The 23,761-nt window shown below is 41.7% G+C and overlaps 1 protein-coding gene across 10 annotated transcripts in view; it reads left to right on the forward strand.

Moving 5' to 3' along the window:
- LRRIQ1 (leucine rich repeats and IQ motif containing 1) overlaps positions 1-23,761 on the forward strand; it is a 118,898-nt gene that overhangs the window by 4,091 nt on the left and 91,046 nt on the right. For 2 of the 10 annotated variants that reach the window (XM_076065279.1, XM_076065281.1), the window contains exons 1-13: positions 527-806; positions 3,466-3,589; positions 5,131-5,245; positions 6,081-6,172; positions 6,692-6,824; positions 9,927-10,111; positions 11,538-11,612; positions 13,635-14,909; positions 15,633-15,785; positions 16,120-16,270; positions 17,527-17,720; positions 18,689-18,816; positions 19,866-19,939. In XM_076065279.1, coding sequence (XP_075921394.1) covers positions 3,470-3,589; positions 5,131-5,245; positions 6,081-6,172; positions 6,692-6,824; positions 9,927-10,111; positions 11,538-11,612; positions 13,635-14,909; positions 15,633-15,785; positions 16,120-16,270; positions 17,527-17,720; positions 18,689-18,816; positions 19,866-19,939 — 2,695 coding nt within the window. In that variant the 5' untranslated portion in view covers positions 527-806; positions 3,466-3,469. Of the gene's footprint in view, positions 1-524; positions 849-3,465; positions 3,590-5,130; positions 5,246-6,080; positions 6,173-6,691; positions 6,825-9,926; positions 10,112-11,537; positions 11,613-13,634; positions 14,910-15,632; positions 15,786-16,119; positions 16,271-17,526; positions 17,721-18,688; positions 18,817-19,865; positions 19,940-23,761 lie in introns of those variants that run through there. The other 8 variants (XM_076065272.1, XM_076065278.1, XM_076065273.1 and 5 more) reach the window with 8 other exon arrangements.

The following is a 23,761-nucleotide window of genomic DNA, read 5'->3' on the forward strand; positions in this document are numbered from 1 at the left end:
ATACTCGTAACCCTATCTGACCGCAGATTACCGTAAGTAACCGAACACACGTTACCCTAACTGAACAAGCGTTACCGTAAGTAACCGAATACTCGTAACCTTAACTGACCACAGATTACCGTAACCGAACACGCGTTACCGTTACTGAACACGTGTTACCGTAAGTAACTGAATACGCGTAACCTTAACTGAACACAGGTTACCGTAAGTAACCGAACACGCGTTACCTTTACTGAACACGCGTTACCGTAAGTAACCGAATACTCGTAACCATAACTGAACACAGGTTACCGTAAGTAACTGAACACGCGTTACCGCAGGGTAACTTAACACGACCCTAACTGAACACGCGTTACCGCAAGTAACCGATCACGCGTTACCGTTGGGGGGGGGGGAAACTGAACACGACCATAACGTAACGCGCGTTACCGTAAGTAACCCAACACGTCTTACCGTAAGTGACATAGCACGCGTTCACTAAAGAACTTTCAACCCCCCGTCACTCTCAGGCCGCTGAGAGCGCCGACTTTTGGCAGTGCGCGTTGACGGCCGCGGGCGCGCATTTACGGTAGCGGCCGCCCCCGTCGCCCCGGTAACGCAGAGACGCCCGCACGTCCGCGCCCAGCGTGGCTACGAAGGCCGTGAAGTCTTCGTGAGTACGAAGGCCGTGAAGACTTCGTGGCTACGAAGGCCGTGAAGTCTTCGTGGCTACGAAGGCCGTGAAGTCTTCGTGGCAACTAAGGCCGTGAAGTCTTCGTAGTTACAAACCACTTTGTTCTAACTAACTGCACGCGAGCTACAAGGAGGTGCAGATTCACATACTGTCGTAGGCCGTTGCGACACTGTCGGTGATTTTGGCTTGATAGAGCGCTGCCGCCGTTGTTGCGTGTGTGATAATGTAATCAACGTACTGTTCTGTGTCGCGCTTTAAATTATTATATTTTTTTTTTTATTTTGAGCCATCCAGTTAGTCCGTACGCATGGAGGGGGGTTAACCCAAATGCGTTCGCTTGCGTGTGGGGGTCTACTGACAATGTTAGTACGCATCGGAAACGGGAGGGGGGTGAAGCCTCGATGATAATTTGTCTACACTGGCCTTCAAATGAGTTAGATAGTCAGTCGGTGGACTATCTGTTTGCTTAAACACGTTAATATTACGGTATTAACCCTTGATCGTTTCTGCGTGGATCAAATATCCGCCGTTCTATAGGATCCGGTGGGGGGTGGGGAGGTCAAGCGTTGACAGATTTTTGTTTGCGTACGTACTAAATGGATGGCCCCTATTGTAGAGCGTTACATATTGACAACATACTGACTTTTGCGCGTGATTCTTATTCTGCATGTTTATGATACGGCGCTACTGCATTTCGTCGTGCTGGTGATGATACAGTACTGTACTCTTGCTAAGATAGCCGTGGTTGTCCAATGTATATCCTGGTCTCGCCATGGGAATGTGGAATTTCCGCCGTTGCTTCGGGGCCTCCGGCAAATATGAGCGCCGAACCGTGTTCATGTTTCATAGTTCATTTATTTTGTAGAGCCCTGTGAGCCATCCGGCTCTTGAATCGGGTGCAACCGCAACAAACAAAAAACATGAACAAGAAAACATCTTAAAGTGATTATGTGACTGTGCAAACAGAAAATACAGGAAAAAAACACATCAAAATATTCCTGAAATAGCACAGTACACCAACGCTGTGTGCAAAAATTCCAGTGGGATGCAAGTCAAATAACAACAACAACAACCACAAGACAACTAAGATTAAGGCCATCAGTCTAACTCCGTACTACAATAAACAAAAACATGGCCAAAAAAACCGTTTTTGAAATCACCAAAATGAAAGCCATAAATCCAATGTAACAGTGATCATAGGGACTGACCGAATTTTTAACAATAAACTACATAAATAAATTATAACACCAAAATCTAGAGCCATATTTTTTGTTTGTTGCGGTTGCACCCGACTTAAGAGCCGCATGGCTCACAGGGCTTTACCTAATAAATGAAACTTGAAACTTGATATTTTAGGCCACTTAATAGCAGTGGCAGCTAGGGTTGTACAACTCCTCTAGAGCAGTTTTGAGTGAAGATCTCATAGGTAGTGATTCAAGTTGCAGTTTATTGGCAATAGCATTCCAGACCCTGGGGGCATCAATAGCAAAGGCCCTTCCTCCAGTTTTTGTACGGCAATAGGGAATGTGAAGCTGGTAGATGAGCGAAGACCTGAGGTCAAATTTGTTCTTTGAAACAGAGAGGAGATCCAGTAGGTAGTCTGCGGAATTTTTTGTAAGTACATCGTGAATAAATAAGATCTGGTGCACAGTTACAGTCCATTTGTAATGAGCCACGATCAATCATCCACTGCTGGATGAAGGCCTCTCCCCAAGCCGTAACCGTCTCACGATCCTGCGATGTTAACCATTCGGCATCTGCACACAAAGTCGATTTCATCGCTGCATCTCCAAGGTGGTTGTGCTTTGGCTGCCACTCCCTTCATTAGTTGTTTGGTCCACTCCCGCTACTTTTGTTTGACTAGCGTACGTTCTGTAATCCACGTCTTCCTCATTGTGCATGGCAGTGCAATTCTAAGCCGTCAATACTAGTACTTGATTTCTTGCGGACAATCCACTTGACGTACACTACTTGCCTACTCCAGGACGTAGTGGCTTTACACTGCATACTATACTCGAGTTGTATGTCAAGAGCAAGCCAAAGTAAAGTGTCTCTTTGCCCAATTATATGAGTTTTATGTGGCACTCATCTGCTGTCAGTCCTGAGCCAGTTTTGGAAATTCCACATTCCTATGGTAGACACCAGACTATTTTTTTTAATCAGGATTACCACTGTTTACTTTCCACAGTGATGGGCATTAATAGTTGGAGAAAGCGAATACTAGATTGACATACATACAATTTTGGTACGTTAAATACATGTATTTAACACCATTCTTTTCATAACCTTTATTTAGCCTGCGTGCCATTTTCATTAGTGACATTGATGTCACAGCACAGATTTAAAAACATTTCCATTCACAACTATAAGAGAGCAGTGCATCGCTTTGTATCAGCGAATAAAACCTGGAAGACATCAAATAACTACTTTTAATTGCCTTCAGTGGGCCTCATCAATACAAGGTGGCACTTATAAAATTCATCACATGTCAGCCAAACTGCCTTTTTTGGCCTCAGTGCTGAGATATGTCAAATAAATTGAACAAAAATAGCATTACTTGTGCAGTCGATTGTGACTAAAACCCTGACCAACTGAATAAACGTGAGACAATGATTGAGCAATAGGTAGGTAAATCACGGAAAGGAACCCAGAATTGTAGTCGTGATGGCTCAACGCCCTAACTTACTACTGAGCTGAGCCACTCGGCCACTTTACCAGAAATGGTCTGTTGTTAAGAAGTAATAAAATAATGATTGAAAAAATATATCGTATATGCTTTATCTTCTCTCCAGACAGATGGATTACGAAGATTTGGAAGAAGCCATTGAACGTGAGCTACGATTAATCAATGTGCCACTGGAGGAGTTGGAAGGCAATGATTCTGAAGAGGACCAAGCTGAAATTGCTTGCATTGAAGTAAGCATCCTCTTTATATTAAAAATCGGCTTGACATTTCCGAGACAGCAAATTTGCCGCATACTGAGGCACAAGGAATATATAAATAGGACAATATAAAACTACAGAAAATGCTGCAAGGATTTGATTTAACACTACACTTTATAAATATATACTTGCTTTAAAGAATTAATATGGCAGACAATGACAACAAAAGTAACTATTCATTCATACATTTACATTAAAAAGTCAATGCAAGGACAAATTCCTGCCACTGAGATTTTGTGAAAACGTAAATTACATCAATTATGCAAAAAAGTTACAGAAGAATACTCTACATATAAATAGTTGTTTTGGCATTTCGATAAAGAATAAAGTGTCAATTTAGTGTCTACTTACAAAAAATACCTTTTGCTTAATATCCTTCAAGTGACTGGACACCAGACATTTTAGGTTTTAAAGTATGTAAGCGATGTAGTGGAAGCTAACCAGGGTTGAGCTAGGATAGCGCTTGGATGGGCGACTGTTGTGTGCAACAGTTGGCATAGGCTGTGGGATTCTGTGGTGGACAGCAGAGAGCACTGCATTGTTACCTATATTGTACTGTCACTTGCCGTAAACGTTCACATATCCGACCCTGTCGCATATCTGCCTATACCGTTATAAGGTCGCACTCATTAAACACAAAGCGCGTGCCACAAATGAACCACAATACCTTGCTGATCTCGCCAAGGAGCATAAACTGTCACGTGAACTCCGGTCATCCTCGCAAAGGGTTTTGGCTGCGCATCGAACAAAGACGCTCACTGCGTCGCCGGCTTTCAGATGCGCTTCTGCAGTCGTCTGTAATATTAGGATGCCACTGGGACTATGCAATTTTCAATCAGGATTGAAAACGCATTTATTTAGAAATTAACTTTTGTGTTTAGTTGTCCGTACGCACCTGCGATTAGCATGTCTGCGTACGGTGCAAAAGAAATTCACCATGCATACAGTATGTACCTTTGTGTGTGCTTATCTGCCAAATAAGCTATACTACTTTGCGTAACAATTGAATAAAGGTCAACTGTTTGTCTTGATGTGTATATTCATTAATTGTTTTGAGCATGGAGATTTGAGGTGGCTGGGTGGCTCAGAGGTTAGAGCGCTCAGCTGGCATTACTGAGATCATAGGCACTAATCTGAGCAACCTCCCACGAACAACTGCACAAAAACCCTTCATATTGACTTCGGTTTTGCACTGAATTAGTCTATATTCCAGTTTAGAGAATTAACAACATAGAAAATATGTTTTGCCTCATGACACAATGTCAATAGTGCAGTTGGAATCAATCGGGGGGGAGGATTACGAAAGTACATAAAAGGACAATGAACATGCAGAATCTTTGTATCCTCATGCAGAATATTAGTATCCTTTGACTTGCAATGGCAACCATGCTGATTCATGAAAAGTTTATTTTATTATGGGTAGGAGTCAAATAACAATGCTCAATTAGCAATCATCACTACCATTACCCCTATTAATGATTGTAACGTTTTTCTGATGTGTGTACATTGATAAGCCTGAAGAGGAAGCCCTGCCTGACACAGTGCTCATGTACATGGAAAGAGTGAAGAGCAGAGCTGAGGATGCAGAAGACATCTACAATAAGTTGCACGAGGAGGAGCCCTACCTGAGTATGAGACGAAATAATGTTTATGCTAAAACAAATCCAGTATAAATGTATACGTTTTCCTGAACCTTCCTGAATTGCAGATCCCTTACAACTCCTACCAAAGCCTCAAACTTTGTTATAACATATTTACTGACGGATAATAATTAATCTTGGTACAGCCACAATGTCAATTCATGATGAAAGGTTGCAAGTTAAATTCCTGGTCTGTGTTTTACTCAGCCCATACCCTTTTCTAGTTACTGAAATTAATATCACTTTCTAGTGAGTCAATAGCGGTTGTCCTATAGAGATATAGGCACTGGCCATGGAAAATGTAATTATTAATAGACTCAGGGCCACCCATGGACATGCTTCTTAGAGGATGGGGACCTTTTCACTTTAACGTCTAATGTATTTTTTTATTTGTTTTATTTAATCGCATCATTGATGGATGTACTGAGGGACAACATATCGAGATTAGTCATGTCATTTTTATACCTATAGTGTGGAATGCATACCTAGTTTTTTTCCCGTAGTTAATCTGAACACTATTATTCTGGCTCCTATTTTTTGTGAACCATTTTTCACTTTTCAGACCACCTGTATTTTCACTCAGCATCTGCCAGGCATGTAACCAGTTGCTAATCCATTTTTGTTCTATTGATGTTACCATTTATTTTTGATCTCCCTGTTAAGTGCAATGTTAATTGTGCTCAGCTTATTTGATCGTGTGTAGTTCACTATGGTTGATAACTAGTGTCACAGTAAAATCCCTTACTCAATATTTAATCAAATTTTTGTATCACATGCGATTATTACAAAAATAACGTCTCCACTTGTCATATCTTTCCTTGCAGACAACTGGGCTCCAGTTTCATTTAAGTCTCACATATTACTTGAGGAATTAGCCAAGGAATATGGTGAAGATCCTGAGGTCCTAAAGAAAAGGGTAGGTTAACCCTAGATATGTGGCAATATTGCATCCATTTTAGAATCACATAACAACATACAGTGGACAATTATATATTTAAGTTCAGTTATTTGCAACACTTGAAGGCTTGGATTCTATATTACAACATTTTTTTTTACATCTTGTTTTTGGCTATGAATTCAGTAGGAATTATGAATTGATGTTTAAGTTGTAAATCCAGCTTGTGACTTACAAGAACATCGAATATCAACCAGTCGTGCCCTCGGAGATCACGCACGGTGGACACGAGTTCACGATCTGTTACAAAATTAGTTGTGGTGTACCACAGTTGCATTTGGGTGATTTATTTTTGCTTTGTGAAAAGGTGATCGCACCTTGTGTGGACAGTTTTGAGACTATATAAAGAAACCCACTGATTGTGGGGCAGTAAGCTTCCTGAGGTCTGGACGATTGGGATCCTCAATGAGATGCTTGTTTCCGATGATGGTGCTCTCCCAGTTGTTCCCACGCCAGTCTTCCATTATTTTGTCACCGTAGGTTTTGTCGGAATTGGAGGAATATGAACGGCAGAGCTGTGAAGAGGCATCAGAAGAATGTGACTCTTCATTGCCCCCTGCTGCTGGGAAAGAGGACATTAGTGGCCGCGAAACAGATGCTGATGTGTTCCTAAGTAAGTATATTTATTATGAATAAGTATATTTAGCATTGCGAAACGTATTTTGAAATTAATGTTATTTATGGGTGGCTGTGTGACTCAATGTGCTGTTTCCTGTAATAAATTATTTGGACCAGCAGTACAAAGAACCTGCATTTCAACCAGACACATTAACCTGGGAAAAGCAAGTTTTCCAATGTAAACAAAAACATGTTATGAACGAGTCTTGTGAGTATGACCGTATAATAATAAAACTCATCACATGAAAATGTTATTATTCAATTTGGCCTGTACATCTTGAGGCTTGGGGGCGCCTTCACCCAGGAGTGGATTTATGATGTCTGATGAGAATGATGATAAATGTAATGAGAGTTAGAAGAACTTGTCTACACAGCATAATAACTTGTGTATTTGTTATAAGAGATGTCTATTTTGGAAATTCTGTGGTGTCTGTACCTGAATCATTCATCAACAGAGCATGCAGCTCTGCTGTCTGCAGAGATTTCCGTAAAAAACATTCTGCTTCATATCAATACTGAGAAAACACTGAAGTAACTCTAGAGAATGGCTTATAGTGTGTCATAATTCATTGGTTTACCGGCTGGGTAACTTCCTTGTGTGTGCAATATTGTGGTTCAGAGCAGGTTTAATGGCTTACTATTGCAGGTGAGCAGAAGAGAGTCATCTGTGCAATGGAGACTTATCCAAGGCACAGTTGAGTTCACCCGTGCCTTGCTTCGAAAGCTTTAGCCGTTAGACTGATATGATCTGCGTTTTCCAAATCACCGAAAAATCATCTAATATTTTAAGATAAGCTGGGTGGAGCCTGGATAGTGGCTTGATGGGTGAACACCATGCATAACATACGGGTACAATAGACGTTATGGACAGTAGAAGGTAGTGCATAAATATACATTGCTGTTTTGCATTTCCATCTTCAACCCACAACTTGTGGTGAAATGTGGTCAAATATCCCTCAAGATGTAGGGAGGTCCTCATCCAGCAATGGATTGACAAAATGGTGCTGTACATGGACATGACTTGTATTTTTAACCACAACATAGCAGACAACAGGATGTCTGAAGCGATAACTTTTTGTATTTGCAATGATGACCACTCATTAAATGCAGATGAGGGGATTTCTACTTTATATGTATAAAATTGATGTAATTTTATATCATGGCATTTTTTCGCATATGTTTTCACAGCCCAGTGAAATAGATTTGTAAAACCACACAAAGCTATTACCTTCGAGCTATATGGCTGCACATCGAAATTAGGTCACGTCACAAAGGATAAAATATAGCCCGAATGGTGAACGTAATATTCGAGCCAGATTTAATACAAAATGGTTTATAATGATAACAAGATGTTCCATTAGCATTAGGTCTGTCCGCGGTGATTTATACATACCATGATGCATGAATTCACCCTTACAAACTCCTCATTATACCAAACAAATGTGCCCCCATGTGGTGGAATCACTGACTATGCATTATTAATTCTGACATGCACACTGCTGCTGTAAATCTCTTAAATGAACGAGTATTTTTGCACTTGTTATTTCATTTGCATCTATTTGTATTTATTTGCACACTCAATCCTGACAGCCATGTGTTCATATGTTTTTGTATGTGGGATTACACTATCATCAAACAGGCAAAGTGTATCCCTGCTCAAGCAAATGTGGGGTGGTGCTTGTATCAATAGACAGTTCTTCGCCAATGATCACAAATCCACCTTTCCATAGTTAGGGCTAGAAGGGAATTTAACAAAGAGCAGTAAAAATGATGATCGTGAACTTGAACATCAGTCACAATAGTAGGCATCTGTGTATCAGTGTCACATACCACATCCTAGTTGTAAAACATAATTTACACGAAATACATCATAATAGAAATGATCAATGAATATCAGTGGTTTTGCAGGTGTATTTTTATGAGAAATAATCTCAGTGGGTTATTAATCTAGTTAATCAATGATATTATATTTAATTATGAAATCTCTTCGAATATAATATTCAGTTGTTGAGTGCTTGGCTCACAATTCAGAATATCACAATATCAAATCCCAGTCAGGAGTTTAATCAATCTTATCATCCCTCTGGAGTCAATAGTGAGTACCTTTGGAAGTCAGCAGTGGCAACTCCAAGGGTATACTGGCCCCCTTGGTAGGAATGTGGAATTACCACCACTGACTCATTCCTACCAATGACATCAGTGCTGCCCAATACTTATTTAAACATGCAGACACTTTGACTTGATATATCATGTAATAGTTCACCTAATTTCCGAAATTGCAATACAAACTGCTGTATCTTGTCAGCCACAGAAGGGATATTTCAGGACTTTTCTCAAGGTCTTTGCATTTGCCATGTTTCTCATATATGATATGTCTTTGTTTATCTGTGCAATCTGTGTGGTTCACTTCATATCTCTGCTATCTACTATTGCAACCTCGCTGCTGGGTATGGCCATACTAAGTCTGTTTACCATGTTCACACCACATAGCTATGTTATAAATGAGAAAGACATTTCCCTGAAGTGGTAATCAAAAAATGAACCTATCTCAACTTTTTTCGATTTAAAGCTTTCGTGACTTCAAGGATTCATCTTCTTTGGTTCTTTCGGTAAAGTCACGTAGAATGAGAATAAAATAATAAATTGATAAAATATTGTGTTATTTTATTTTATCAATTTATTATTCTATCTCAACTTTAATTGACACACTTGCATAAGCAGCCTTCCTTGCTTCCTGTGCGCAATTTGAGCAGCGACTCTACGTATCACTAGACTCCATCGATTAAAACTAATTAAGTTCATTATTGTTTGTCATTGCCACATAAAAAAAGGTGTATTCGATGAGGGTATTAACTCAGAGGAGACAGGATCTCTACTTCAGAGATGATATGTGGTTTTATTAAGAATGTTTACAGCGCTGAATGTAATTGGTTCTTGTTCTATCTCCTGAGCAATAATTGTTTATAAACGACCTTGGAAAAAGACACGTATCTAATAAGTCATACTGTTTGTTACACCTAAGCATTACAAGCATCAATTTAAAGTTACGTGTACAGCCAACCCATCTATACAATATGTTATAAATTCGCTCTTGCAGATATTAAGGGACATACCAGTGCCGGGACGGATTCTATAGCGGAGACGGCAGGTGCCAGCGAGGAGGCGAAGAGACTCGTGGGAGCCGGTGGCAGAGCCCACGGGCAGCCTGAACACGAGCAGCACCGCCGCGCGAGACAGGAGCAGGACGAGCAGGAAGAGATGGACTTGCAGCGGCAGCGGCTGGTACATTCCTAGTTGCCACACCTTGCCAAGCAACACAAAGCAGTGGCTGGTATCACTCAACTGGCATTATCTCCCGCGTACTGAAATACAACGCAGTGGCTGGTGTTGTACAACTTGGTTTTATTTTTCAAGTGATATCAGGCAAGAGATGCTGCCATGATGTGATGGTTAGCACACTGGACTGAAATGTACACCACAGTCGCCTCGAACAGGAGGTCGTGTGTGGTGGAGTAAAGCCTGGGTTCTCCCAATTCTCTCAAGATGTCTGGCCAGCCTCAAAGAGTGGGCACAATACCCTCGGACTGAGAGATGTTCTACATGCAATGCACATCTATGTATGTTGTTAAATCTAAGAGATCCTTCGAGTGGAGGCACTTCTGCCAGGAGTGGTATGAGCAAGCAGTAGTGCTTGAGTGCTAGGCTCGTAATCACAAGGTCGCAAGTTCAAATAATGGATGGGGTCTACTCAGCGCATTATTCTCCATGGTTTAAATGAATACCATTGTGTTAAGTTTACAGTGACCACCCAATAGAGAGACTGGTCCCAAGTAGGGGGATGTGTAATGTCTACCACTGGCTCAGGGAAGCCAATGGTGATAAGTACCAGCCAATTACTCATTTGTGAAGGGAGACACTGACTTTCATTAACAAACAGTGGCTGGTATTGTAGAACTTGAAATGTCTCCCACGTAATGCCAATAAGTGGATAACATAAAACAGATGATTGGACTTCTTTCTTCCATTACCTCCATTTCCCGAATTTCAGATTTATAATTGACGTGTTGACAAATGAGTATTTTCTATCAAAGTCCTACAGAAAATAGTCTGCACATTTCAGTAAATATGGCCATTTTTCCAGCCACGTTTTCTCAATTTATTAAGTTGGTGTTCTAAAACAAATTGGCCACACATGCAGTTATTTTGAACTGGCAATTTTGCAAATGGCTTAGAGTTGTTATGCATTCAATGCATATTTGTATGTTATTCAACATTTTTCCATCAAACATGAATCGTACATTAAGTCAATGCAGCTAGAATTCTTGCAAAATATAATCTTGGACAATATAATAAAATCTGCATTGATTTACTTTACATATTATGCCATATAGTGTAGGTCATACAGTATGTAGCATGCTCGATTCGCATTGATGAGGTTTAAATTCATATCCTGATCAGGGGTTGACTCAGCCCATCATTCTTCTGGGGTTGATAAAACGTTCACTAATTTGTGGTAATTCGGCAGTGGTGATAGTTTAGATCGACCGGCCCCTGCCATTTTCATATGAAATTGTAGTTCATGACAGCCAACAGTTGAGCATGACCCAATGCATGTTTGAGCGGGAGAATAGTTTAACTTTGCTGATTTTACTCCAATGTATGTACATTATCTTAGTCGATGGTTTTATCTGTGATTGATTACATGCAGCTCCAACAAGCAAAGGTGGAAGAAGTAGAACGTGAAAATCAAAAGTCATTTGAAGCGGAAATGAGAAACTATGAGGTATGGTGATTGCTTTGAAAGTGTGACAATCACATTGACCTGAAATAGATCCAATATGTGTAGCTAGCAATGTCTGTTGTTCATGTTGCATGTATGCATGTTGAACTTCTTTCGCACTGTACGTAACCAACCGTGCTAATCCGAGGTGCGGGGTATGGATAACAAACTAAACACAAAAAGTTACTCCAGATTATGACATAAATAGGTCTATATGAGGACATTCATGGTGAGGGTTCTCACTAATGTGCCAATGGATCACTTCATGGAATTGTAGTTTGTATTATTATCACCTTCTTTGCACTTTCATGACAATCTTAGAGACCCTGTGACATCATTCAAAGAAAGGGACATTGTGCTCTAAAAGTGTTCCTGATTTATAAAATGTTGCCCTGAACTGACTTTCACGATGGTTACCGTATTTTCCCGCATATAGCCCGCATACGCATATAACCCGCAGACACATATAACCCGCAGACGCATATACCCCGCAAAAAATAGCGTTTTGTGTAAAACAAATTTCAGATAGCCCGCACCTCCATATACCCCTCATGCATTCATATATTTAACGTCGTTACCGCATATCAATACGAAGTTTACATTTGGAATACATTCCACTATCAATTGTTAACATTAAAGTCATAACGTTCACAAAGAAAACAAACTAACCGGAAACGAGTGAACTTAAAACAGTAAATAAGTAACAAAAGTAAATATCCAATAAATAAGTAACACATAACTGGTAGATAAGTAAGTAGTTTTAGCACTGGTAGATTGCGCACTGCGCAGATAATAGCGGCACTACGGTAACGCCGTCGCCTCGCCCCCCCCTCTCCCCCCAGCTGCCCCCCCAACCCCCACCTCTCTCTCCCCCCAGCTGCCCCACCCCCCAACCCCCACCTCTCTCCCCCCAGCTGCCCCACCCACCAACCCCCACCTCTCTCTCCCCCCAGCTGCCCCACCCCCCAACCCCCACCTCTCTCTCCCCCCAGCTGCCCCACCCCCCAACCCCCACCTCTCTCTCCCCCCAGCTGCCCCACCCCCCAACCCCCACCTCTCTCTCCCCCCAGCTGCCCCACCCCCCAACCCCCACCTCTCTCTCCCCCCAGCTGCCCAACCCCCCCACCACTCTCTCCCCCCAGCTGCCCCACCCCCCAACCCCCACCTCTCCCCCCAGCTGCCCCACCCCCCAACCCTCACCTCTCCCCCCAGCTGCCCTACCCCCCAACCCCCACCTCTCTCTCCCCCCAGCTGCCCCAACCCCCACCTCTCTCTCCCCCCAGCTGCCCCACCCCCCAACCCCCACCTCTCTCTCCCCCCAGCTGCCCCACCCACCAACCCCCACCTCTCTCTCCCCCCAGCTGCCCCACCCCCCAACCCCCACCTCTCTCTCCCCCCAGCTGCCCCAACCCCCACCTCTCTCTCCCCCCAGCTGCCCCACCCCCCAACCCCCACCTCTCTCTCCCCCCAGCTGCCCCACCCCCCAACCCCCACCTCTCCCCACAGCTCTCCCGTCGCCGGTAAACAGTGCGGGCACTTCAAACATTGTCGTTTAATTGCACAAGCATTTCATTTAAAACGTGATAACGTGTGCAATTTTAGTGTGAGTGGTTTATTCAGCAGTGCTTTAGTCAAAGGTAAGTGTTGCATAGTGGATAGTCCTAACATGAAAAAATCTAACGAGTCATGACATGTCACACGTGTAAAATATTTTTGGGATAGCCCGCACCTCCATATACCCCGCAGGGTCTTGTTTTGTTTGTAAAAAGTGGTATATCCCGCGGGTTATATGCGGGAAAATACGGTAATTGTCCTCAAAGTCTTCCAAAGAGTCAAGTAAACTATTGTATTTACACAACATGTGGAGACCATGCTAAACATAATGTTTATGTGTTGCTCAATCATCTACACATTTCATCAAGTGAAATGACATGTACAAAATTACCTTCGTGAAATAACTCGTACATTCTAATGTAACTGATATTTCTGCATCCCTTTTGTATCTTATGCATGCGCATTTCCAAGGCTGAAATTGCGCGCTTTCAGGAACAAATTGATCATGAGAAGAAAGAACTTGAGCAGAGGCTTGCGAAAGACAGACAAGAACAACTCGACAGGCAGCAGCCCGCAGCACTCAAGATCCAGGCCCTATTCAAAGCCTACAGAACACGGAAAATATACGCGCCCTTGATAGCAGCAAGACGAGAAGAGCTCAGGAAAGAAAAAGAACTTGCTCTCAGAAGGGAAAAGGAGGAGCGGGACAGACGAGAAAGGCTGCAGAGGGAAGAGGAGGAGCGGAAGAGAAAGGAGGAAGAACGGCGACGAAAAGAAGAAGAGGAGATGAAGCAAAGGCAGGCGGAGGAGAAAAGAAGGCTTGACGAGGCCGAGAGAAGGAGGATGGAGTATGAGAGACAGAAGGAGGAAGAGCGGAAGAGGCTGGAAGAAGAGCGCTTGCGAATAGAGACGGAGAGATTGCAGCGAGAAGAAGTGAAAAGGAGGGAAGGCGAACGGCGCAAGTTGGAGGAGGAACAAGAACGGCAGCGAGAAGAGGAAAAGAGAAAACGAGATGATGAAGAAGAAGAAGCAGCGAACAGAAGGAAACGAGAAGAAGTAAAGGGAAAACAGGAAGAAAAGAGAAGGAAAAGAGAAGAAAGAAAGCGAAAACAGGACGAGGAAGAGGAGAGGAGGAAACGGGAAGAGGAGGAGAGAATGCGAGCAGACGAGAAAGAAGAAGAAATCAAGAAGCTAGAAGGAGAGAAAATAAAATGTAAAAATCACGAACCAGAGGAAAGCATCTCTGAGGCAGAGCAACTGGAAAGTCCAACGCAAGCAAAGCGGTGCACACCACAAGAGAGTGCGATGAGCATTGATGTGAAGTGCATGGATGTGAAGGAAGGATATAGATCAAACAGAGAACAAGTGATGAAAAAAGGACGGATAATTGATACAACCGCGGTCTTGCAACCTTGCAAGAAGGATTTGAGCATTACCCCAGATGAAGAAGTAACTACATCCGAGCACATGGACATCCCACAACGCAACATTGATGGAAAGTTAACTGTAGTTGAACACCAAGGGGAGATGCAAAGCTACGCTTCTAGCTGGACTCTTTCGGATGCAGTCGAGGCACGGAGGCTTGCCTGGATGAAAACCTGCAAGCCTTGGTCGAGAATTGTGGCGGAGAGCCGAGGTAAAGATTTACGTAAAAAAAGACCACGAAAGAACTCTGCAGCAAAACATCTCACCCCACTGTCTGTGGAGCAGATACTAAAAGGGGGCTTGAGATCTTCAATTCACCAGGTATTATTGAATAAGACCATTGCGAATGCTGTTGTGCTGGGCCTGGTGCCACATGCCAGTAATCTACAGGTCACATAGATATGTTTGACCTGTCTGTGCAAACTTTTTTATGTTATCCACATGAGTGTATGGGTTTATCCCCCAGGTGTTTCTGATTCCTCCCATATGTAAATGACGAATATTAGAGGCTCAGTAAGACTTTCCTGGACATATGTGATGGACATGCATTTTATTTTATTTACTGCATAAAAAAATACCGTTCAACTTTTATTTGACGCTTTATTTGCTCAAACACAGCTTGATTTTGGTTTGTTAGGCAAAGTCTTGTAGGGCGGTTGTGGATTACAAACATGCTTTGCTGTGTGGCTAAAAGCCGATAGTGCAATTGGGATATGGTTGAATTAAAATGTAACATAGATGTACCATGCAATATAAATAATGATATAAATGCATAGGTTAAATTGGCATTCAATTTAAGTAAAATGTTTACAATTTAGCTTTGGCAGCAAGCCGAGTTACATTTTTACGTAATTTAAAATCACCTTTAGCCAACAGAATTGGTTTCCATGCCGCTATGTAATCTACATTACGCCATTAACCATGTTGAAAGCAATATATCACACCAGTGCAGTGCTTTCAGTAAATACATATATGAGATGTGATGCTAAATATGTTGGTTGTGCAAAACTCCCTTGGTTTAATTAATGGTTGTTACTTATTCAGGTCACAACAGTTTGTTTGCAAGACCTGCCTGGCTGCAATCTGAGCACGCTGGCTCAGTGTCCCAATCTGCAGTCTTTGAGGCTCAATCGCTGTGGCCTGTTGGCTCTGGACGGGGTCAACAACTGCAAGGGACTCAGAGTTATCGACACTCAGGTATCGCCACTAAACACGTTAACATTACACGTAGTGATATTTAACATAGATAAAAAAAAGTATTTTACAAGAGTTACATTGTAATACTCATTCCTGCAGTACGTACATGTAACGGACAGGGTAATGGAGTTAGTTTGGGTTATCACGTGACAATGTGTTACAGTATTTGACGTAATAGAGGTGACAGACTGCTAGTTACCATTAAATACTCGTATTTTAATACTTTTATACATTTCCAGGTGATTTCCTTCATAGGTAGTAAAACACAAGTTATTACAATGCTAGATTCGTATAATAGATATGTGTAATATGATATTCTCTGTGAGTTTTGCAGGACAACAGCATTGAGACTGTGAACTGCCAAGACCTAGAAAACCTGGAAGTCCTTCTGCTGTCTCACAACCATCTCACCTCGATTCACGGTTTAGAAGGATGCACCAACCTTACATTGTTGGAGCTCTCCCACAACAACATCACAAGGATAGGTTTGTGCCGGCAGTGTTTGTGTATTCACTATCACCGCGACACACCAGCATAAGCGGTTCACAACTGCGACACCACAGCCTGAATGCCAAACACCATCACCTTTTGTCTCTCATGATGACTTTCGGCATATTCCTTGTTAATAATTATTTTTTGGTTAGGTCACATAATGATCTGTCAAAATTTGTGTCATTAAGTTCCTCCACCACCCGACACAGCCATACAACGTGATTGTTCTATGTACAAGCATTCTGACTTTTTAGATTTTATTCTTACTTCCTGGATATTTGTCTTGAAAACCCGAGACGTGCAGTTTCATGCGAAACATTGCATCTAATTGTTAAATTTGGTTGTGAAAATTGTTCAACTCACCGGTGAGCGGAAACAATAATAATTGGTGTATGACAAACTCGTGCATATGACAATTTAATTTGTTTGGCTATGTTGCTTGGTAGACGGTTTTAACAACACAAATTTGGCGAGATCATTATATGGCCTAACCCCAACATCATTTATGAATCACAACATTGGCTGTGAAAACCTACGCATTCAGATAAGCTTAACTGTATTTGTCGAGTAAAGTAAAAGTGCCTCTCTGCACAAAGGAGTGTGGGATAAAACTTCATCATAGTTGGCAGCCCTGAGCCAGTGGTAACCATTCCACAGAATTATGACACGGGCCATTCTTTCCATAGATCAGCGACCAATTTACACAACCTGGTGCTCATTTAATGACCCCTTAAGGATCATGGCTTGACTCAACTCCTGAAATCGCATTTGAAGTAGACAGCTGAATTTCATGAACCTCAGTCTCAGTGAATATGGTAAACATAATTGACCAGCTTGCTTTCATGAGTAAACCCCGCATTTCACCCGGACTGCTGTTGGAGCCAGTGGTCACATTACTGGGTCAACTCCGAAGTAAGAAGAGCGACCTCTGGTATGCCATTATAAAAAAGAAAATGCAGAAGGGTATTGCAATAATATATTTTGCTTGGGATAGCCTAACTTAACCCAAGCCTGCATTGAGTGTTATTAATAACAATGCTTTGTTATGATTGCTACTGTCCAGCTACAGAGGGTAGTGAGGGTGTGAGAAGGTAAGGGCAGGAGGATCTGAACCCATGAACCTGCTTGGCTCTGTACAATAGGGGCAAGATCCGAGCTCTGCCGAGCACCGCTCCTGAGCTTGCCTGAGCCTGCTTGCAAGTGGTCGTGAAAGCACAGCATGACGCTCTTGCTGTGCACTCTACGGCAGGCGGTTTGGAGTGGCAGAAGAAGCTGCAGTGGCTGCATGTGGACCATAATCAGCTGGTGAGCACAGCTGGGCTGAGCGAGCTTCCCCGGCTGGTGCACTTGGACTGCTCACACAACCAGCTCTCCTCGCTGGAGGGCATACGGGACTGCGCATTGCTCCGCACGGTGCACGCGCGGGGCAACAACCTCACCCAGGTTAGCAGGGAGACTGTACGTCGCGGCAGTTCTGAAAGGTGCCTGTGGTTGTCAAGTCAATTGCTCACTATACCTAAACTGGTGGTACCAGCAAGCATCAAGATAAAAGCATTGCTTTCATGTAATTGCTGGTAGTTAAATGGCAATATGCGCACTTCTTTTCATGAGACAATCACTGCTGATTTCCCACGAAGTGGTACTGTTATTGACCATTGGGATGATGATGGGATGGAAATTGGAATTATATTATTTCAACTGGCAATCTTAGGATTAGATTTAAATGTACACAAAGGTGTGTGTGTAGGCATTGCATGTACAAAAGTTATCAGCCTTATTCAGACCTCCAATTCAAAATAACTGACGTTGGTATGAATGACAAAATGGCAACACATTCAGTTATTTTGAGCTGGTGGTCTGGATAAAGCTAAGACCTTTTGTACATGCACTGCACGTCTTTGTATATTGGTAAATACATTTGTTTTCAGCCTGCATTTTTCTGCTGTGATGGGTTATCTACTAATTCACATATTTGAATTATTCCTATAATCATGAGTTGAGCACTCATCACAATGCACCAAAGCTGAACGTTTGTGAAGATATCGTAAAAAAACGTCAAGTAAAAATAAGCTTTATATAAAGTAAGCACGTTTCAAACAAACTATGAAATGTTAATTATATATCTTAGCACATTTATATTTTGCTAGCGGACAGTTCTATAGCAGGCATATCTCTCTTGATACACGGTTGGTCCCCCTCCAACCAGTCACAGATGTAACATATATGAAAAACCTTAAATCATGACAACGCACGGACACACATCATACATCCCATGGACATATTGTAAACCTATTTCCGCCAATTGTTTTACCCGTGCTAACAAAAGTACTACACATGAATATTGAACTGCTGTATGGAACTTGCTCACTTTAAAGCTTGTGAATGCAAATGTGTTTCTCGCATTTGTGCAGATCCCTCCACTACGGAACCAGGTGCTCTTGAGCGAACTGTACCTGGATGACAACGGCATCAGCTCCTTGCAGACACTGGGGTCCAGCTGGCTTCCTCACCTCCGCATACTCTCCTTGTCCCAGAACGGGTGTGTAATTTGTCCCAGAACGGGTGTGTAATTTGTCCCAGAACGGGTGTGTAATTTTTTATTGAAAGCTTTCGTGACTGCAAGGATTCATCTTCTTTGGTTCGTTCGGTAAAGTCACGCAGAATGAGAATACAATAATAAATTGATAAAATAAAATAACACGATAAAATTCTCACGACGTTTCGGCCACAACACAAGCGGCCTTCATCAGGTGAAGGGACGAGACTGTCTGGAGGACAGCGCGTTGTGGCCGAAACGTCGTGAGAATTTTATTGTGTTATTTTATTAATTTATTATTGTATTCTCATTCTACGTGACTTTACCGAAAGAACCAAAGAAGGGTGTGTAATTATTTATGTTGAAGAAAAAAAAAATCCCTCCACTTATTTCAAGATGTGTGTGGGTAGCTTCCCCACGATCTTGGGTTTGTATGTGTGTAGTCACTCACTATTGGAAGGTTGCGAGCTCAAATCTTGGTCACGGCTTGGCTCTAGCCATCACCTCCCACGGGCTGATAAAACCAATAACTTCGTGTGGGAAACCATGACTGGCCCCACAATGCAAGTATGAAATTTGAACAGAATTGAGAACCATTACATGCTAATTTTAGGAGACGGACACTATGACTTATAACTTTAAATAATGTAAACAACTTTGTTCTGTACTGGGGGAGGTCCAGGATTATGTTCAGATATATATTATCACAGAGTGTTGTACATGGCCAGGACTGAAACTCAGGCGACTGGGATGGTAGCCCAGTACATTGACCATTACTGCCTTGCTCCTCATTTTTAAACTTCGTTCACACAATCACATATGGTACAACGGCACAATATTTAAGTTAAATAGGTGAACATTGCTATGCCATGAATGTACTATCACATTTCAAATATGTACAGTGTGTTTGCTCTATAGGTAATGCGGCTTTTATTTTGGCATTTAAAAAAAGAGTAGTTGCCTTATATTTCTTTCAAAAGGTTTTTTAAATTTTATTTAAAATATAATTGAATTTTAAAACTTGCTGCATATTTGCTTCTTTTCTTTTCAAGGCTCTCGGATTTGTGTCCATTCAATATGTTTATTTCCCTGGAGAAACTCTGCATCAGTAACAACTGTGTAACTGGTAAGTGGCCACACTTGAAGGCAGTACTCTTTGATCCACGGTATGAGAAACACCAGACCTGCATCAGTCGCACTCCTTTCCAGAGCTAGTCTGGATTTTATTGGCAGTCCACCACATGCTGAAATATCAGGACTCTACTGGGTTCTTTGAGGCTTTTTAAAAATCAAATTATGAGTTTGTGTCATTGCAAATTAATTCTAGAATTTGTGCCATTGTACCTTCGGGTATGCACTGGTAATTGTGGGTAATGACTTTTCAAGAAATATCAGATAGCTGAAATGTTGTGTATAGTACTTCAAATCATTAAAATTGTTTCCTTGCTCAAATAAGCAAAAGGCAGTACTCATGTCCATTGGTAGCCCATTGCCAGCAGTGAAAACGCCACATGAACCTTAAGGCGGTACCCCGGGGTATCATAGTACCCCGTCTCTCGCATAATGTCCGTGATGCAGTAATTTTTAGTCTGTTGATGCTCGGCGATGCGGCAATCGACTCATCTCGACGAGCTGTACTCACGATGCACCACTGCGGTGCGTACGAGCGTTAAGGGTTTCGGAGCAATCGTCCTCGCTGTGTTTTGACATCGTCAATTAGCACTGATTTCGGATTGATTGGTACCTCAGTCGCAGGGTTAAGTACACCCCTGGAAAAAAAATAGTGTCCCAGAAATTAAATATTTAATTGCCTCGGCTAGTTTGCATTATTTGGTACCCCGGGGTACCGCCATAAGGGTCAAATGTCGATTTGGGCAGGGACCAGTCTTTCTGTGCTTCATTTAATGTTGCTCGAGAAACAATAATTGTCTTTCTTGTGCCCTAGGAAAGCTCCCGTGTGTTTCAAGCGCTAATAGAGGCGAGGATTGTTTTGGCAAATTCCTTTTCGTGATTATTTTTTGTTGTGGAAAGGAAACCAGAGAAAACCATGCTTGTATGAACAACTGTCAATAACAATGGCCTATAAGGAAAACACATACAATCGGCAACGTTTCAAGAAATGTAATTTTTTTATAGCACAGCGAGACTCTAACATCTCTCTGCTCTGAAAGTCCATTACCCAAAATGTAACCTCTGAAATATATATTATTTTTTACTTTTAGGGCAGTGTTATTGACAAATGTGCTGATAATGTTATTTATACCTTCAACGTTTCCAGTTCGGAAATCTACCCACAGTTCAGGCTGCAGGTGTGTCTATTGCACGTCAGCTATATATTTGTATCATCCACCACCTCCGTTTCCAAATCACTATATCATAGATGTAGCCACCATACCCAGCAGTCAATCAATACCTGTCCTTAATTTAACTAGTTTAAATCCCATTGAGATAAATGACATTTTGCAAGGCATGCCTGGATAAACCACAGTTATGCATCACGGTTCTAAGCGACATTTGACATTTAGCTTGTGTGGGTAATGCAAACTGTTGGGATTTTGGCTATGACACGTAGGCATGCATACTGGCAGGATATTTCACGCAAAATAAGACTCGACTTAGACACACGTGTGTGTCGGCCACTTAAGCCTTGAACTGAGCGATGACAGTCACGTTGGTTGAAACGTATAGGCTTGAATGTAAAGGCAGAAATAGACATTGTGGTATTAAATATGCTTGTGAGGCTGTGCTGGAAAGTGTCAAACAATTCATTCAACTCGGTAGCATTATTACCATGCAGAAAAATGATGATTGCTTTTGAAAGACAATACTAAGTTACTGGAAGCATTTTAATTAAGGCTTTAAATAAGTCTGATTGATATTTCATGCACAGGGTGGTGCTCATCTATTTTTTTAAAGTCCTGAGCCCCTGGTGGAAATGTCTCAGTTGGCTTGTCTCTGGGCTAACCAACACTGTTGACTTTAAACAAACTTGTGCTTATTTGTATTGACCGCTGGGTAATGATGGCCATGGTAAAATGAGTCCTTAAGTAGGCACATGTAGCTTTCAGCTACATATAATAAATCACACCTCTTTATACGCGATGCAAAAAAAAAATCTAATAACTGGACTGCTTCATTCCAATCCGCTGTATATGTATCCAGTCCAAATGTCATAGCAGGTGATATGCACTAGTTGAAAAGTTTCCTCTGGTACGTCGCTTTTTTATTTTTTATAAAAGCACTTCAACTCACTCACCCCTCTATTTAATATCGTTCATCACAGTCCATTTTCAACAATTGTGTCTTTCCCACGGGTGTCTTCAATTGTCTAGAAAAGTTATTTGTATATGTATTTTTTTACTTATTTATCTTGAGCAACACAAATAGATGCAAAAAAGTAACATGTGGAGACATATGACGAATGCTGCGAATTAGAGACAGCCTGCATAAGATGGCTTCCTGCAGGGTAGGGATAACCTGTCACAGCTGTAAAGAATGTATATTTTGACATTTATTGCAGAATTCTATCATTATCCCCTTGTATACATGGTTTTTCTCCGGGCTCTCCAGTTTCTACCCATACAAAAAATACTCAAACATTCCAAGGCACAGCCATTCTTATAATTCATAATTAGGCCATTTTATGTTTTCAGTCAGTATTTGGCTGTCTATAACGCCTGGAATGGATGAAATTCCAAACCACGGAAGCAGCATAAGAGAAGGCGTGATCACCTATAATAAGATTGACAGGCAGTCAACATTTCATCCACAGCACTGAGCTTCTAAAGTTCCTCTTAGCCAAACTGCTGTAATGCAATAATTACTCTACACACGATGAATGAAATATAAATGAATGAATGATACTCTCGTGGGAGCAGACCACACACTATAGCTGCTATTATTTCTGGTGGTGTAGCTGTGCAGGGCAATTATGAGCCACGAAAAGCATAACTCGACCAATAATAATAATAATAATGTGGTGTTTCAGTGTCGGTATACAACATGAAATTCATACAAACATTAATTAAATTCAAATATAGAGTTCCCAGCTTGGCTATTCACTTAATTCACATGCAACACATTGGTCGAACAAATACAAACTCTTCCAGGTCGAATGCATTATCTTCCTAATACTTGCTGGCACGTGTTTTCAGTCATCGATTCTTACCTTCTGGTACATTTATAGCTCGCATATATGTCCCGTTAACTCTTTGGATTTTTCATATCTGTGAAATTTCACTCTATTCACCAATAGATTCCCACGAAGAAAGCATTTTGATTCAAAGCCAAACTGAAAATGTATTTTAAAAATAGCCATGCAGAAAATGGAGAATTCAATTATCCTGACCTTTTGGACTTGAGTGTGAGATTTTGACGCTCTGGAAAATACACAGGCTCCATTCATCATATTTTTAGTTGAAATTCAGAATGTGCAACAAGAATGCCGTTATTACGCATCCCATGCTTTTGAAAGGGTACGAGAACATATGCCCATCTTTGATAATGTTGCACACACAGGGCACCGCAGATAATCCCTAATGTACCGCAACAGTGAGGTAATGATTTTCAAGAGAAGTGCGAAAGACATTGATTAATTGAGACCTCTTCTACCTTTCACCACGCGTCTGGCCTTTGCATGGGAACTGTTGTGCAAGAAACAGCAGCTGTTTCATCTCTACAAATGAACCTGGACAAAGTGGAGTGTTTTTTTTAAGTCGGCAGTCTTTTATGGGCAATTGAAGTTTCTTTGTTCTTTGACCACAAGTTGTGTTGCGCAACCGTTGGTACCGCGTTGCAGTATTGCATGGCCCCTTAAACTGCGATTTGACACAAAACACTCCAGCACAAAATATGCACTGGAGTGCATGTTGTCATAATTTGGGTAAATCTTTGTGCCACCGTGTGCTCGAGTACCATGTTTGACTGTGAGAAGTTGGCATGGGTCCAT

Source organism: Petromyzon marinus, chromosome 7 (genome assembly GCF_048934315.1).
Source record: "Petromyzon marinus isolate PM22_M1 ecotype Great Lakes invasive population chromosome 7, UKy_Petmar_22M1.pri1.0, whole genome shotgun sequence".
Lineage (NCBI taxonomy): Eukaryota > Metazoa > Chordata > Hyperoartia > Petromyzontiformes > Petromyzontidae > Petromyzon > Petromyzon marinus.